The sequence below is a fragment of the Anas acuta genome, chromosome 13 (assembly GCF_963932015.1).
Source record: "Anas acuta chromosome 13, bAnaAcu1.1, whole genome shotgun sequence".
In the NCBI taxonomy this organism is placed as follows: domain Eukaryota; kingdom Metazoa; phylum Chordata; class Aves; order Anseriformes; family Anatidae; genus Anas; species Anas acuta.
Window position 1 is genome coordinate 21367219 of NC_088991.1, and position 14062 is coordinate 21381280.

The 14062-nt window shown below is 43.3% G+C and overlaps 1 protein-coding gene across 4 annotated transcripts in view; it reads left to right on the forward strand.

The window, feature by feature from the left end:
- LOC137863829 (rho GTPase-activating protein 20-like) overlaps nt 1-14062 on the forward strand; it is a 37087-nt gene that overhangs the window by 10022 nt on the left and 13003 nt on the right. For 2 of the 4 annotated variants that reach the window (XM_068697327.1, XM_068697326.1), the window contains exon 1: nt 12757-12895. Coding sequence is in view for 1 of the 4 variants with exons in the window: in XM_068697323.1 (XP_068553424.1) it covers nt 9409-9488; nt 12101-12271; nt 12746-12895 (401 nt within the window). In the remaining 3 variants the exon portion in view is untranslated. Of the gene's footprint in view, nt 1-9405; nt 9489-12100; nt 12272-12745; nt 12896-14062 lie in introns of those variants that run through there. The other 2 variants (XM_068697323.1, XM_068697325.1) reach the window with 2 other exon arrangements.

Consider the following 14062-nt stretch of genomic DNA (forward strand, 5'->3'; position numbering starts at 1 on the left):
TTTCTGTCCCTGGAATTAGAAGCTGGGCAGCTGGCACATGAGCGCTATGAGCTGGATGTCTGAGCCTGCTTCATTTTCTCCTGGCTATTCTGAGTTATGGGAAAAGGCTCATCTGGTATCTTGGGGTGGAATATATGACAGAGGTGTGAAGCTTGCCTGCAAAGCCCAGCTCTGCACAGAGACAGAGATGTGCAACAACTGCAGCTGTGGATAATAAGTTTAGAGGTGCTGTAGGCCAGGCACTAAGCAGGCAAAATACATTAGTTTTCGGCTGGCTTCCTCTCAAAATGAGGTACTTGCTGTCACACTGAGGACTGAGAGGGGATTGCACCCTGAGGGGATTGCTCAGACCAGCAAAGTCTGAGCTTGTTGGTGGATTGCACCTGGACTTGGTGGGCAGAGAGGTCTCAGCAGCTGGGGAAGTGGCAGTAGACTCCGTAGATTCCAGCTGTGGCATCTCACAGCCCTACTGCTCTGAAGGGTAATCCTGACACCCCCCCCCCCTTGGCAGAAGATAGCCACAGGTAGCAGAGTCCCATTTAACACAGTTCAACCTAACTAGTGATGAAGTTGTAGGAAATAAACTGAACTGCACAGAAACATGTTTAGCCCTCTGCCCTGAGATTTCACGTGCTCCATGGTGAAGCCAGCTGCTGCAGTTGTTGACACCCGTGGTCATCATATGCACTCCAACTTGGGGGAAACTAAGGGAAGGACAAATACAGGAGGTCTTCTTTAAAATGTGCTTCTCTTTCCTCTAGTCAACACTTTCATGAATGTTTTCATCTCCTGCCTGGCTCACTTTGTCTGCATATGCAGACTCACTCCCTGTTACATGCCTTACGGCATGTGCTGCAGGCACTGCTGATCCACCTTCGGACATCATTCCTGTTTGCTGATGTCAATAGGCACTGCACTTCCACGGATAAAAAATGTTAGGCATAGCATACTTTATGGATGTCTTCTGAAGACACCTACATTAAATGTGCGTAATGCTACTGACTATAGTGGACCAGAACTGATTTACCTCAGCTGAAGATCTGGTCATCTTTACTGGCCTCTGCTCAGTCCTGGAGATACTCAGCAAGGTCTGTGACAGTCTCCTGTCTTTCCATCTCCCTCCTCCTTCACAAAGCCCCTGAGACCTTCCTTACTGCAAACACCAGAGCCGGGGGTGTTTTCAGCCTGCCTCTCGAGGCCCAGCTTCTCTGGGAACATCAGTGAGGTTACATTCATGCCGGGATGGTGGAGCAGGAGGGAGGGGAGGTCTCAGGCCAGCAGTCTGTGCAGGACACAGCTGGTCCTCTCAAGACCTCCAGGTTCACACGCAGTGTGTTTTTTGGAGGGCCTTCTCCCTTCTGGCCGTCAGGCTGTACTGGCCTGCCTGACTGGCAGCAAGCTGGAAGGAAGCTGATTAACAGTGCCTAATCGTGATCACCATCATAACAGATCTCTGCTATATATAGCATCTTCCTCTGACTGGGAACTGGGCAAAGATGGGGAAACTAGCACGGGAACCGAGTCACAGCCCACGCTTTTGTCTGTCCTGGGACTCCAAACACTTACCTTTTAAGGGATGCTTGGAGGAGAATTAGAGAGGTTTTATCTTATTATGGGTAGTAAGCTGGGCAGGAAATCAAGGCTGCAAAGAAAACAAGTCCTCTTCCAAGGGGCTGGTGGAACAGTGTAGGAAAGAGTGTGGCTTTTCAAGCCTATATCACCCAATATCAGACTGGCAGAGAGTTGTATGGGCACACCTGGATGAGATGCAGAGCAGGAACATGTGTCTGAGGCTGCTGCCCAGTAAGGTGATACTGGGCATCTTGCAGGGTATTTTGCCATCTAAGGGCAAATGGAGGATGATATCAAGGCAACAGCTGTTAGAGCCCCTGCTAAATCTGCTCCTGGTCATGGGGTTACATTCAAGTCTGCAGTTTCTCAGGTGACAGATGAAATCTGGGAACAAGGGGGAAGGACACAGCAGCTGTACAAACGCAGTACACAAGAGGGTGGAAGGACTACAGCAGCAGGTGGTGCTGGTGTTGCAGGGAGGGCAGATAGTACATGGCTTCATTTTCCTTCCCGCTGTGCCTGGTGAATTATGCCAGTGGACCACTCTGCTGCACAGTGTTCCTCCTGGTCTTACAACAGTCCTGAGGATTGTGGGAGGATTTTATTTGTAGAGTTATTAATCAAGCACTTTTTTCTCTACACTAATTTTAAATGCAAATCAGCATGATAAAATGACAAGCCCGCTTCTTGTTCTTGTAACCTAGTGTGAGATGTCCTTTTTTGCAGTGAGCAATCTCTTATTTTTCCTTATCTGTCTCTAATTCAATTTTCTAACTAGAAATGCAACTGCAGTATTACACAGGCGCTTCGTAAAGCATTCTACATTCACATAAACAAAGGATATAACAGAGCTGAAGCCAGAAGTGTTTCACATTACCTCACATTAAGATACTTATGCAGGAATTCTGCTGCTAACATAAACTCATTGGATGGAAGAGCAGCAGCAGTTTTTTTCACATGGATGAATCTAAGCCCAAGCCATCAGTTAATTGTTTCTGCACTCTTAAATAGTTTCTCTAATGTGTTTAGAGCTAAATAGCCATGTGCTACATTTCTGCAGTAACTTTTGCTTTGATGTGCATTTACTGGGATCAGTTGATTAATAACAGAAATCAGCTATCTACTCTAACACAACATACAAATACTGTGATGAAAGTATTCATAGGAAGAGAGTGTTTCACAAGATCTATCCAAGAGTGAGAATAATATTGGTGTTATTGGCTCTGAGCAATCTGTGATACTCCAAATAATCTAAGACATTGTAGCTGATGTATTGTTCTCTCTGACAGTGTCCTTAGCAATGTAAGCCTCCCTAACTGATCTAAATGTCAGCATGGAATTGACTTGGAGTCCAGATTTATGAACACACATATATATATATTTAAGAGGATGTGATACCCTTTCTCTGTTTTCACATTAGAAAGTAGACTGTCTAAGACTTTGGAGATTGACATGGAGAGCCAAATCTTCCACATGAAAAAGTAGCAGAAATTAAAAGGTCAGAGTGGTGGGAGAAGTGAGTTTGCTTTGGAATTGCGAGCTGGGTACCTACAGCCATACTAGTGACATTTTGCTAGGGTTGCAATCCTTTTTCTCTGTTCAGCAGTATGCGAAGAACTCATGGTGAAACATCAATATGCTGAAAATAGGGGTAGACCTAAATTAGCTATCTTCCTACATCTGATCATACTGCCTTTAACTCCCCTGAATACAGGAAAGCTAGTGCAGTGTCAGGTGTGAAGTTGGTCTAAAATGCAGCTTCAGAGCTCTTTAAATCCTACTTGTCAGTGTAAGAGCTCAATAAACAATCATATAGAAGGGAACAGAGAGGGAAATGGTTAAGCTAAATTCAGAGCTCATTGGGGTAGATGGACTTTTCATTCATAACAGATTAGATACTGATGGGTGAATGTCCTAGATCTAAAGTCATGTCTTAATTTTTAGACTATGTCCATCTCTAGTAAGGGTCAACTAGTAAAGTCAGTGTACAATGCTTCCATTGTCCAGAAAAGGGAGGCGGTAGCGATCATCTTTGCTTCAGCAGAGAGCACATGGGATGGACATAGGCTAACTGACTGATCTTCTTCTGCGTTCAGTGCTCATAAAGAACATGTTTCCACTACTAGCTGCAGGGTAGTATGGATGTACCAGGCTAGTTTTAAAGCTGCTAGTTAACCTTGTGTAGTGGCAGAGGCTCTGCAGAGCTCCATACTATTATTTCGACACTGCTATTTGTTTTCAGACTGGCTCGACAATCTGTTTTAGTGATGACATACCCCATGGCCAAAGAACTACCCACAAACTTTTTGATGGTGTATTTTTTCCTTGGAAAATGCAGATTCATTGAAAACAAGCATTTTTATGGAAACACTGCTTTGGAAGTGCCTTCCAGTAAACTGAAAAGATGGCTCTGAGAGAACTCTTCCTACCACAAAGGATCTTAAAGCTTTTTGTCCAGCACGTTCCTATGGGAAAACATCCTTGTTTTGTGCCAGCTTACCCACCCTGTGTCATAGTTTCTACTGTTGCAGAAGCCTGTATTGTGTGGTTTAACATAGAATTCAAAGTCCTGTAGATCTGCCACATCTTACCATGCAGGTAGTCATAGAATGGCCTGGGTTGAAAAGGCCCTTAAAGATCATCTAGTTTCAACCCCCCTGCACAGTGCAGGGTTGCCAACCACTAGAGCAGGCTGTCCAGAGCTGCATCCAGCCTGGCCTTGAATGCCTCCAGGGATGGGGTATCCACAACCTCTTCGGGCAACCTGTTCCAGTGCCTTACCACCCTAAGTCCTGGGCTTGCAGATGGCCAAGCCAACCCACTGTCAGCCTTGTCTGTCTAGCTCCCACATTCAGTCAAGAAGTAGGATCTCTGATCCATGCCCTTATAACCTACAGTCTTCCATAGCATGAGAAGCCTGTGAGTGATAAGAGATGTGTTTCCCTGCTGCTTTGCACTGACCAATAGAGATGAGACTGACTTCCCACTGCTGCTGGCAGAATGCACTGGTCTTGTCAACTTGCACCAGCTGCTGGGGTCCAAGAAAACACATGTAAACATGTGTCAGTGTTTCTGAAACAAATATTTTAATTTATGCTTTGCAGAGAAATTGAACTATTAAAAAAAAACACTATTTCTGAATATGGGCTAAACCAAATATGAACTAAACCAGACATTACAAACTTTGACCAGCTATCAAGAGAAGGAAAATCTACCCTGTACTAAGCAGGTGTCATTATTTTTCATCTCCCTTCCACCTTAACTATCTGAAGAATAACATTCAAGCACAGAGGTCAGGGAGGGGTGCGGGGGCATGGAATCTGCTCGTGCTGGCCAATTGAACCGATATTGCAGGCCTTACATGGGTTTGGAATGAGGGGTATTAGACTCACGACTTTCCCAGAGCCAAGAAATACGCAGCTAAAATTGGCAGCTCTGAGATGAGTAATGCACAAACACAGTCCGGAGTGTTGCAAGTGTTCAAGCACTTTCAGAGTATGTTGTGTAAATGAGTATCAGTTTCCGTGGCAACAAAACAGCACAGATTATGGCCCTGTGAGTGTTCTCTAATTCAAGTGCCTGGTTAGTGTGAACAGAGCTGACTTCCAGCAAAAACACTCCCTGGCTCAAACATGATGGAGCACAGCAAAGTGTTCTCTTCATCTGAAAATACTGCTTTTGTGGAAATGTGTGATGCTGTTCCATGTCCAGGTGAGCCCCAGCAGCTCACCAGCAGCTGCCTGCAGGCTCCAGTAGTTCTGAAGGCAAGGAGGCTGTGGCCATGTAGAAAGCTCCTAACTGAGACAAAGGCCTTGTGGTGTTTCATCCATATAGTAAGATGGGATGCAGGTGCTGGAGTTGCCCATTCCATAGAGTGCATGGGAATGAAGCAAGTATCTGGGCCACCTACCTGCTGGTCAGAGATGGCTATGCTGGTTCAGGGATTCCAGTTCTGGTTAGTGAAGAGCATCCATTAGAGGCAGTGCAGTGTGATGTTTCAGATTTGTTACAGGAGTGGTCTCTGAGCTGTTCACGTGTATGTTAATAAATAATTAGCTGCAAGTATCGATCACGTTAAAGAAAAACATGACCTATTTTTCTCCTATTGTTGCACCTGTGAAAATGCTTACATTGCATTTCAATTTAATTCTCACAAATTATTTCTTGACATGTTCAGAGATCACCTCAAAGAGCATAGCTTACATTACCACCATCAATTGCTAAGTTTAATCACAACCGCATGAGGCAAATAAAAGTACTGTTTCACTTGCTAACAGAAAAATGGAAGCACCAGGAAGGTGACTCTCCTTAGTCTTCTTACTCTCGTTAACAGCCAAGCAAGAGCAAGAACCCAAGAGTTCAGCCTCATACAACTTTTATCTGTGAGTCCGTAGTGTCAATGACCTGTAAGACAAGAAAAACATTCTAGAGGGCTGGTTGTGGTACAAGGTTTCCCTTAGGGCCCTGGTGTAATGAAAGCCCAACCAGACTCCTGCGAAGATTTAGGCTCAACATCTAGAGGCAAGACTAGTCCACCAGTTTGCTGCAGCAGAGCTAGAGCAGAGATGCATGAACTGAATAGAGTGGCATGTCCTGTCCTGTAATCATGAGATTTAGAGTGCAGATAATATCAGATGATAGAGAGCTGTCATGTGTGTTTTTTTAATGTCCTTTCATTAGTGACATATGACAACAGATGTTGGTATTAGAAGTCATATGATATTTAAGCAGGCTCCAGAGCACTTTTTACATGTCACTGAAAGAACACGCAAAGTGTTAGGAGACTCTTTCCTCGTCCAGCAGCTTCTTAAAGATACATCATTTACATTGGCTAGCCTATACAAACCAAAATTGCGTGAAATGGGGTACATAGCTAAGGAAGGAGGAAATGAGCAACTGATTAACCTTGCACAGCTACAGAACAATTTATTATTCCTCTACTAAATATGCAAATAAAATATATTAAACATGAGATTATGCCATTCAGCTGTGTCCTTTTCCCTCAGTAAGATGCCACTTGTGTGATCTCGTGGCCATCATTTCAGTGGTGTCCTGGCAAGGAGACTCAACTGGCTGAGATCACAGAGACTTTAGATGAGGATTTGGAAAGAAATTTGCTCGTTTCCCTAGAGTCTGTTTTGCATCAGATAACTGGACCTCTGTGCAACCAGTGAGCAAAGTCTTTTATTTGGAGATAGTGAGTATGGGGAATAACTTGTGTCTTGTAGTCACATTTCACAAAAAAAAAAAACAAAAAGTTCTGTCTTGATTGAGAGGCTTTCATAGGTAGTACAGTGGCTGCTGGAAGCAGTGCTAGTGAACAGGTCCTCAGACTTCTCTGGAGAAAGCATGGGCAAAGACAAGGCTTCTTGGAGGGCATTGCTGCCAATATTCAGGTACAATCTGGAACCATTCCTGACGGTCAGAAGAAGAAATCCACCAGTACTTTTCCCTCTATCAGCTGTATAGTAAATCCCGACTCTCTAATGTCTCCCATGAAATGTATTCTGAGTAAAATGTTCTCCTACGCTACACACACATCATATATACCATTGCTACTCTTTACCACCTTATACCACAGAGAAGACTAGTTTTGGGGTGGCCAAAATGATTGTTTTATCTACAGTGTGATTATTACATGCCATAGGATTCTTCAGAGCAGAGGATTCCGTCACTTGCAAGATTTTTCTGCCATGCCATTCAAAATGTTAAAATAAAGTCCCTGGCTTAGAGATGCATTAGATCTCCCTGCATGCTTGCTTTATTCATTCAAGAGACCTTTGCAGCTGACAACCACTTGGGGTTTTCCAACCACACCCTATGATATGGCATGACTGATGCTTTACTGTACTATGTTTTGTAGGAACATTTTATCTTATTAAAGCACCTATGAAAGGCAGATATTCTCTGTCAGTATGGACTTTAAAATAATATATATATATATATATATATTCATGTTATTTTTATTTAGTTCTGTATGTGAAACTTCCAAGGAAGGAATATTGTTTGGCAAGGTCATATCAAGCAATGAGGGAGAAACTGCTGTCCATCTGTCCCTCAGTCTACATATGTACTCATACATAAAGAAACTACTTGGAGAGCATTAGGGATGTTGCAAAGCTGAGCATTCATACATTAGAAAATGACTTAATTAAATTGCACTTGTAACCCTACTCCAACTTTGAGTTATATGACCATACATTATTTTTCACAAAGCCACCTGTACTTTGGAGGGCTCATATAGACATGATCAGGTATTATTCAGCAGTCTGTATTGTAGAAAACCGTTGCCTGTTGAGTTCCCTGGTCTCTTGTCACAGGAGTCAAGAAGCGTATTGTAAATTAAATGGGATGTGAGTAAGCATGAGCCTTCTCTGGCAGCTGTATTCCACCCCTCCTCTGCCACAGATTTTCTTCCTTTAGTGTGGTAAATAATTTCCACAAACTTTTGAAGTGGTTACTAATGTCTTGTTCTTAATTTGGGGGATTCCTCACATAAATGCTAGGAGACAGACTTATAGATGTACTGAGCCCTTGTAGCTCTAGAAAAAAATGAGCAAAAACAAGCAGGGAGAGTGCTTCAAACAAACCCCCGAATCCACCCTTTCTGTCTACGCAGAAAAAGCAGATCCAATGTGTAGAACAGTGGGCACCCAAATTCACTGTAATCCTTTGTTCTTGGCCTTTTCATCAGTGAAATGGGGATAATACCTTCCTCTAACATCATAAGAATGTCATGTTTACATGATTAATATAAGGTACCAAGCTCTAATAGCGTAAAGTACTCAGAGATTGTACTAATGAGTTCACATGAAATGACTATTTCTACATCCAGCATAGTTTGAAAAGTATGTGGTTGATAAAAGGAACACACTTTACCCGCAAGATCTCAACTAGCAATCCTAGTTTCTTTTATTCTTTGGATATTCCATATTTTAATATGTTCAGAAGTCAGAAGATCGATAATTCTGAACATAATCTTAACCTCCTGGTACTTAAAGCTCTAGCACAAGCGAATGCTGAAATTAGATATGAGGTAAGGGAAAGACTTTCCCATGCTTACTAAGTATGAGCCACTCAAGTGCGGATTTGTTTCCCAGGCTAAAATATGGCATCTTTCTTCCGCACAAAATTCATTTAGCAACTAAAAGAAGACCCGTGACCTTCTGTGTATATGTTGACATATACGTATGGATGGTTATCGGGTCTAACTCACAAGTCTCACCATTACAGTCACCTCATTTACGTGTCATACAAGACTGTGGCTAAGGCTGTTAAAAAAGATACACGTGTCTTGAGGTTACATTACCTGCAGAGGATATAATAGTCTATTTGATGGATCTATAAATCATGGAAAATAAAGAGAGAGAGAGAGAAATCTAGTAAGTAAACTCATCCATTCCTTCAGCCCATAAAATATGGGTACCTATGGCATTAAATGCTGTCCATAGCTCTGTCCAGTCCAGTTTTGAAGTGGATTTCCTTGCTCTTCCTTAAAAGACTATTCTACTGTCTACTAGGTAAGAGTGTTAGGAAGTTTTCCTGACCTTCATCCCATGCTTTTTTCTCTGCCTAATTTCATGTCATTACTTTGAATTTTGGCTGTGAAGACTGGAAGTGTTTCAAGGTAGGAAAGATTTAAGTGTCCCACATAAATGGGAGACTTTACAAGTGTTTGAAAAGTAAGTATGGAAGGGAAAGTGTCTCACATCATGGCTTTCAGTGGTGAGGTATGATAAGTTTTGGCAAGATAAAAAGAGAAATTGTAGAGTGCAGTAAGCAAATCTGCTTCCAAGGTGGCCAAACTAACTGGAAAGTATTTTTCTCTTGCAGAAGATGAAGCCCATCGTCCAAAGAAGACGATCTACACCTTCTGCCATTACTAAAGCTCTCAGCAAGTCAAAGTACCATTCCAGGTAAAGGAAATACCTTTCGGACTCCTTTTTCACTTTTCTGCCTATACAGGCTGTAAAGAAACTGCTTTTAAAATTAATTTAACAGTGTCAAGGGCAATTGGTTTGTGGACACATCTGTAAGATTTTCTTTTTTACTGCAACATACTTTAAAAATGCAGTGCAGAGGATGTAAAGTGCCAGACAATGACATGAGCTGCAAATGAGACAAACTATCTGTGCCATTCTAGCTGGACAGTCAACGTGTGTTTAGCTGACAGATTCATGGCTGTTTAGTCTGCCATATAACCCGCAGCAAGCAGCAGTATGAGAAGGTGAACAGAGGTACTCTAAGAAATGAAACAACTGATGTCTTAGGAAGTGAGACTGGTACATGAGGGCCTCCTTTGTTCAGCAGTGCATTGCCGTGGGTGAGAAGCACAATTGCAAATTGTCAGAAAGCGGACTTCAGTGCAGAGAGGCTGCATATGGGCCTGCCTGTGTTCTGCAAATGTCCACTGATTTGGGTGAGAGCAGTCATCCCTGTCCCCTCAGTCCTAACTGCAGTGAGGGGCTGCAGTTCGGATTAATAGGAAAGGGACCATAAACAGTCCCCAAGTCAGCAGGTGTGGAAGGAGCTGCTCCAAGGAGAAGAAGGCTGCACCAGCCACAAGTCTTGTCAGGAGAACAGGCAGCCCTGGGGACACATCCTGGCCCTGCAACCAGGGGGAACTCTCCACTGAGACCTCTCTGCCCTCTGCTCTGCCTGCTAGACTGTCTGTGGGAAGGGCTGGCTTTGAGATTTGGCTCTGTTTCAGAGACAAATTCACGTGGGAGTGTGAGGAGGCTGGGAGCTGCTTTGGGGAACAAGGGGAGTGCTGGGAAGTCTCTACGAGAACTGTGTGTGTGGCATCATCTCTGGCCATTTGCTGAGAGAGGTACAAGGATCCGTCCTTCCTCTAGGACAATCATGTTCCCTGTCAGAAGACAGCAGCTTCCACTTGCTACTAGCTTGGGTGGACAGGTTAAGTGACAACCTTAACATGAAAAGCTCCCTCTCTTGCCTGCAGCTCCAGAGTCATCCAGTGTTGTCCTGATGGTTTGCCCGCTAAGATATAAAGCACCAGGAGTGTCAGCAGATAGAGCTAGGTACAAACATGCCAGATTTGCAAATCTTCCAATGAAATATCAAGTGCTAGCTATGAATTGAGCTCCTTTGTCCTTACATGGGAACTGAACCCTAGTCAATGTCATGCTCTCTTCCTCCTGCAGCACCATGTAACTACTAGACATAGCTAAGGGGACACCATGCTCCTTTCTGCCTTGCACTAATAATGATCTTATAAATAACACTTCCTGAGGTACTAGTCTAGTTTGATCTTTTTTTTCTTTATAAGAAAAAGTTGATAAAGCTGAACTGCTTTACATTTTGATGCTGACCAGCCCTTCTGAAAAATACACCTTTTATGTTACACCGTAGGTAATTGATGCCTAGTACATCCTGCTTTTCTGAAACAACTGTCTGAGGTCAATCTTGCGGGATCATTTAAAATAAAGATCAGGACTGATTTTCATTTGGTCATCTCCTAACCAAATTATGTGGCTTCTTTGCCATTTCTCCCTCCTTTAAGTTGCACTAAGAAAAAAAAAGAAAAAAAAAAAAAAGAGAGAGAGAAAGAAACAAATTCTTGACTTTATTTGGCTGAAGAGTATCCTTGTGAGGGAGGGAAATTTTAAACATTTCTTATGATGGATTGCTGTAGAAGGAGCTGGTACAATGCCATCTTTGCTTAGGCCACCAGAATATCGGTGAGATTTTTTTTTTTTGCTGTCCTGCTGTTATGTTTACAAAGCTGTGTAACTCCTCCAGCTTTAGGACGTCCACTGCTGAGCTTGTGTGATGATGTGGCTCCCACTGCTCAGTTAATGCACATGGAAAGCTTTTAATAGCAGGTTTAAAGGTGATTTAACTTCTCACTTGCAGTGGCAACAGATGTATAAGCCAAGAATTCACTTGTTGGTGACTGTGGTGAGGAGGGAAGAATGTAGTTTTTGTGTAACTGGGGAATGATTTTCAAAAGCAGTTAATAGCTAGCTTTAACCTCAGTCCCATGAAATCAAAGAGGCCTCATTATGAGATCAGTGGAAATGGAGTTAGACTAATGATGTCAAAAGTAGTACCCCTAAATTTCATGTGTTTTCTGATTTGCCTGTATAGAGACTGCCCTCCAACTAGAGAAGTATTGCAGAGGGGTGGAGGGATGGCAAGTATCTTTTACATGCACCCTTGCCTGCAGGCAAGGTGCACATTTTTGTCTGTGTAGAGACAGGAGGATCTCTGTTAATCTCGATCTACATAAATCTAGGGCCATTTCTCAGAGGTTAGCTAGTTCAGTAGGGATCAGGTACACAAACAAGGTCTTTGAACAAGACTCAGCCAGGAACTATTGCTTGTTAGTTCAGCACAATTCCACCTGCAGAGTGAGGGTAGACCCAGGAAATGATGGTGTGGGACCTGTTGTATGGTCAGCACTGATGATGACAGGCTGCTTGTTGCAAAACAGTCACCAGTGTTCAGTCACAAAACCTTATGAGAAAAGCTGCTGACAGTCATACAACTTTTTGTCCTCTTCCAGGGAAACTACCCTCTCCTCTTCCCATTCAGACAATGGGCTGCCAAGTTGGATGTTCAGCAGCCCAGGCTCCACTTTCATCCTGGATGAGCGAGTACAGCTAACTGTGGGCTTACAGACCCAGGAGAGGCATTTGATCTTGTTCAGTGACATGCTGATCATCGCCAAGTCCAAGTAAGGAATTTTCAAATTTTGGATCTAAAATGTGGCATCTCCCCCTTCCACCTAAAGAAATTCTTCTTGGTATTAATGTTTCACACAATTTTTCTGAAGGACAAGGTAGTTTTTGCCCCATTCCTCAGTGGATTTCTTGAAGAAATCACATGAGGGTAAGAGACAGTAAGTACAGAAAACAGATTCTTGGTCTCACTGTTTCTGCCACAGTTTCATGTAACACATGGTCACAACAATAGTTAGCCCAAATCATTACCTGCCTGTGGCTCTAGTGAAACACATTGCCCACAAGTGGAGCCGCCAACACCAAAATCCACTTGCAAAACTTTCCTACAGAGCCTCCACATCCCCAGACATTTAGTTTTGGAGGACTGCTAGTGTTGCTGTATCTGCAGGACAGGATGGTGGCACGAACAAAGGTTGGAGGCATAGTTGTTAGAATATGGCCTAAGAAATTCATAATTTTAATTGCAGGTCTTCTGCCAGCCTGAAGCTGAAAAAGCAGGTACATCTGAGTGAAGTGTGGACTGGCACCTGTCTCAGTGAAGTGACAGAGAAAAAGATGAGTCCTGAGAATTCGTTTGTCATCGGCTGGCCTATCATCAACTATGTTGTCACCTTCAGGTATCACATCAGACATCAGACCTCTCTCCAACCAGGCAGCTGCCCAAGTCTTCATGTGTCAAGAGAAATGATGACTGAGGATGCAAGAGCCTGAACTCTACCACAGCCCTTCTCCCCATTGAGTGCATGACTCACATTAGGCAGTGTGGTAAAAACTTAGATCTTGGGAGACAGTCATATTTTAAAATTATCTGCAGGCTAGTCCATGAGAGACTTTTAAACTAGAGGACCATGCCTTGCAAGTGGTGTTGTAACAAGGGCTGGCCCTGCCAAAGAATATACTGGAACATCGCATCCAAATCAGCCATAGCAAACTGGCTTGTGCCATCATATAACCTACATTCCTGTTGTTTCAGCACCTGCCAGCAGACATTTCATAGAATCATTGAACAGCTTGGGTTGGAAGAGACCTTAAAGATCATCTAGTTCCAACTCCCCTGCCATGGGCAGGGACACCACCTACTAGATCAGGTTGCCAAGGGTCTTGAACACATCCAGCCTAGTCTTGAACACCTCCAGGAATGGGGCATCCATTACTTTTCTGGGCATTTCTGTAGATTAGTCCTAGTTTGGGAATTTTTCACTACAAAGGATGGTTTAGTTACATTAATGAAAATGCCAGATAGCTTTGTTCAGGGATTAAATTCCTTTATCCACCACTAATGTGGCATGGACAGCTTCTGGGTAAACCTTGCTGCTGGAGTCATCTTCCAGGATGTCTCGTGCCCATAACAATAGCCTGTAAAGATGACAAGGGTTGTCAAGATAGGTCTGCAAAAGCAGCACAGTCCAGACCTGTTTAGTCCTTGCTAACCCCAACATCAGAAATGCAGGAGAGTGTGAAGCAGGCTAGAGAGAAACCAGATCATGTCCAAATGCCATCTGAAAGGCTATTCAAGTGTTGATCCTGAGCTCATAAAGCTCACCAAAAAGAGTGTGACTTTTTTTTTTAGCTTGAGCTCAGTCTAGCCTGGCCAAATTGAATCTAGAGCTGGTATATCCACAAGGAGCTCAGGTCACTGCTAGCTCAGGCATCTCCACTTCACAGTCTGTTGCGAAACTGGGAGGCCAGCAATCTTCAAGGGTCATTCTGACCTTAGGGGTCTGCTGACTTGGCTAGAAAGACTGATCTAGTGTGATGCTTTTCCTTTTGTGGGGCAGCTGTCC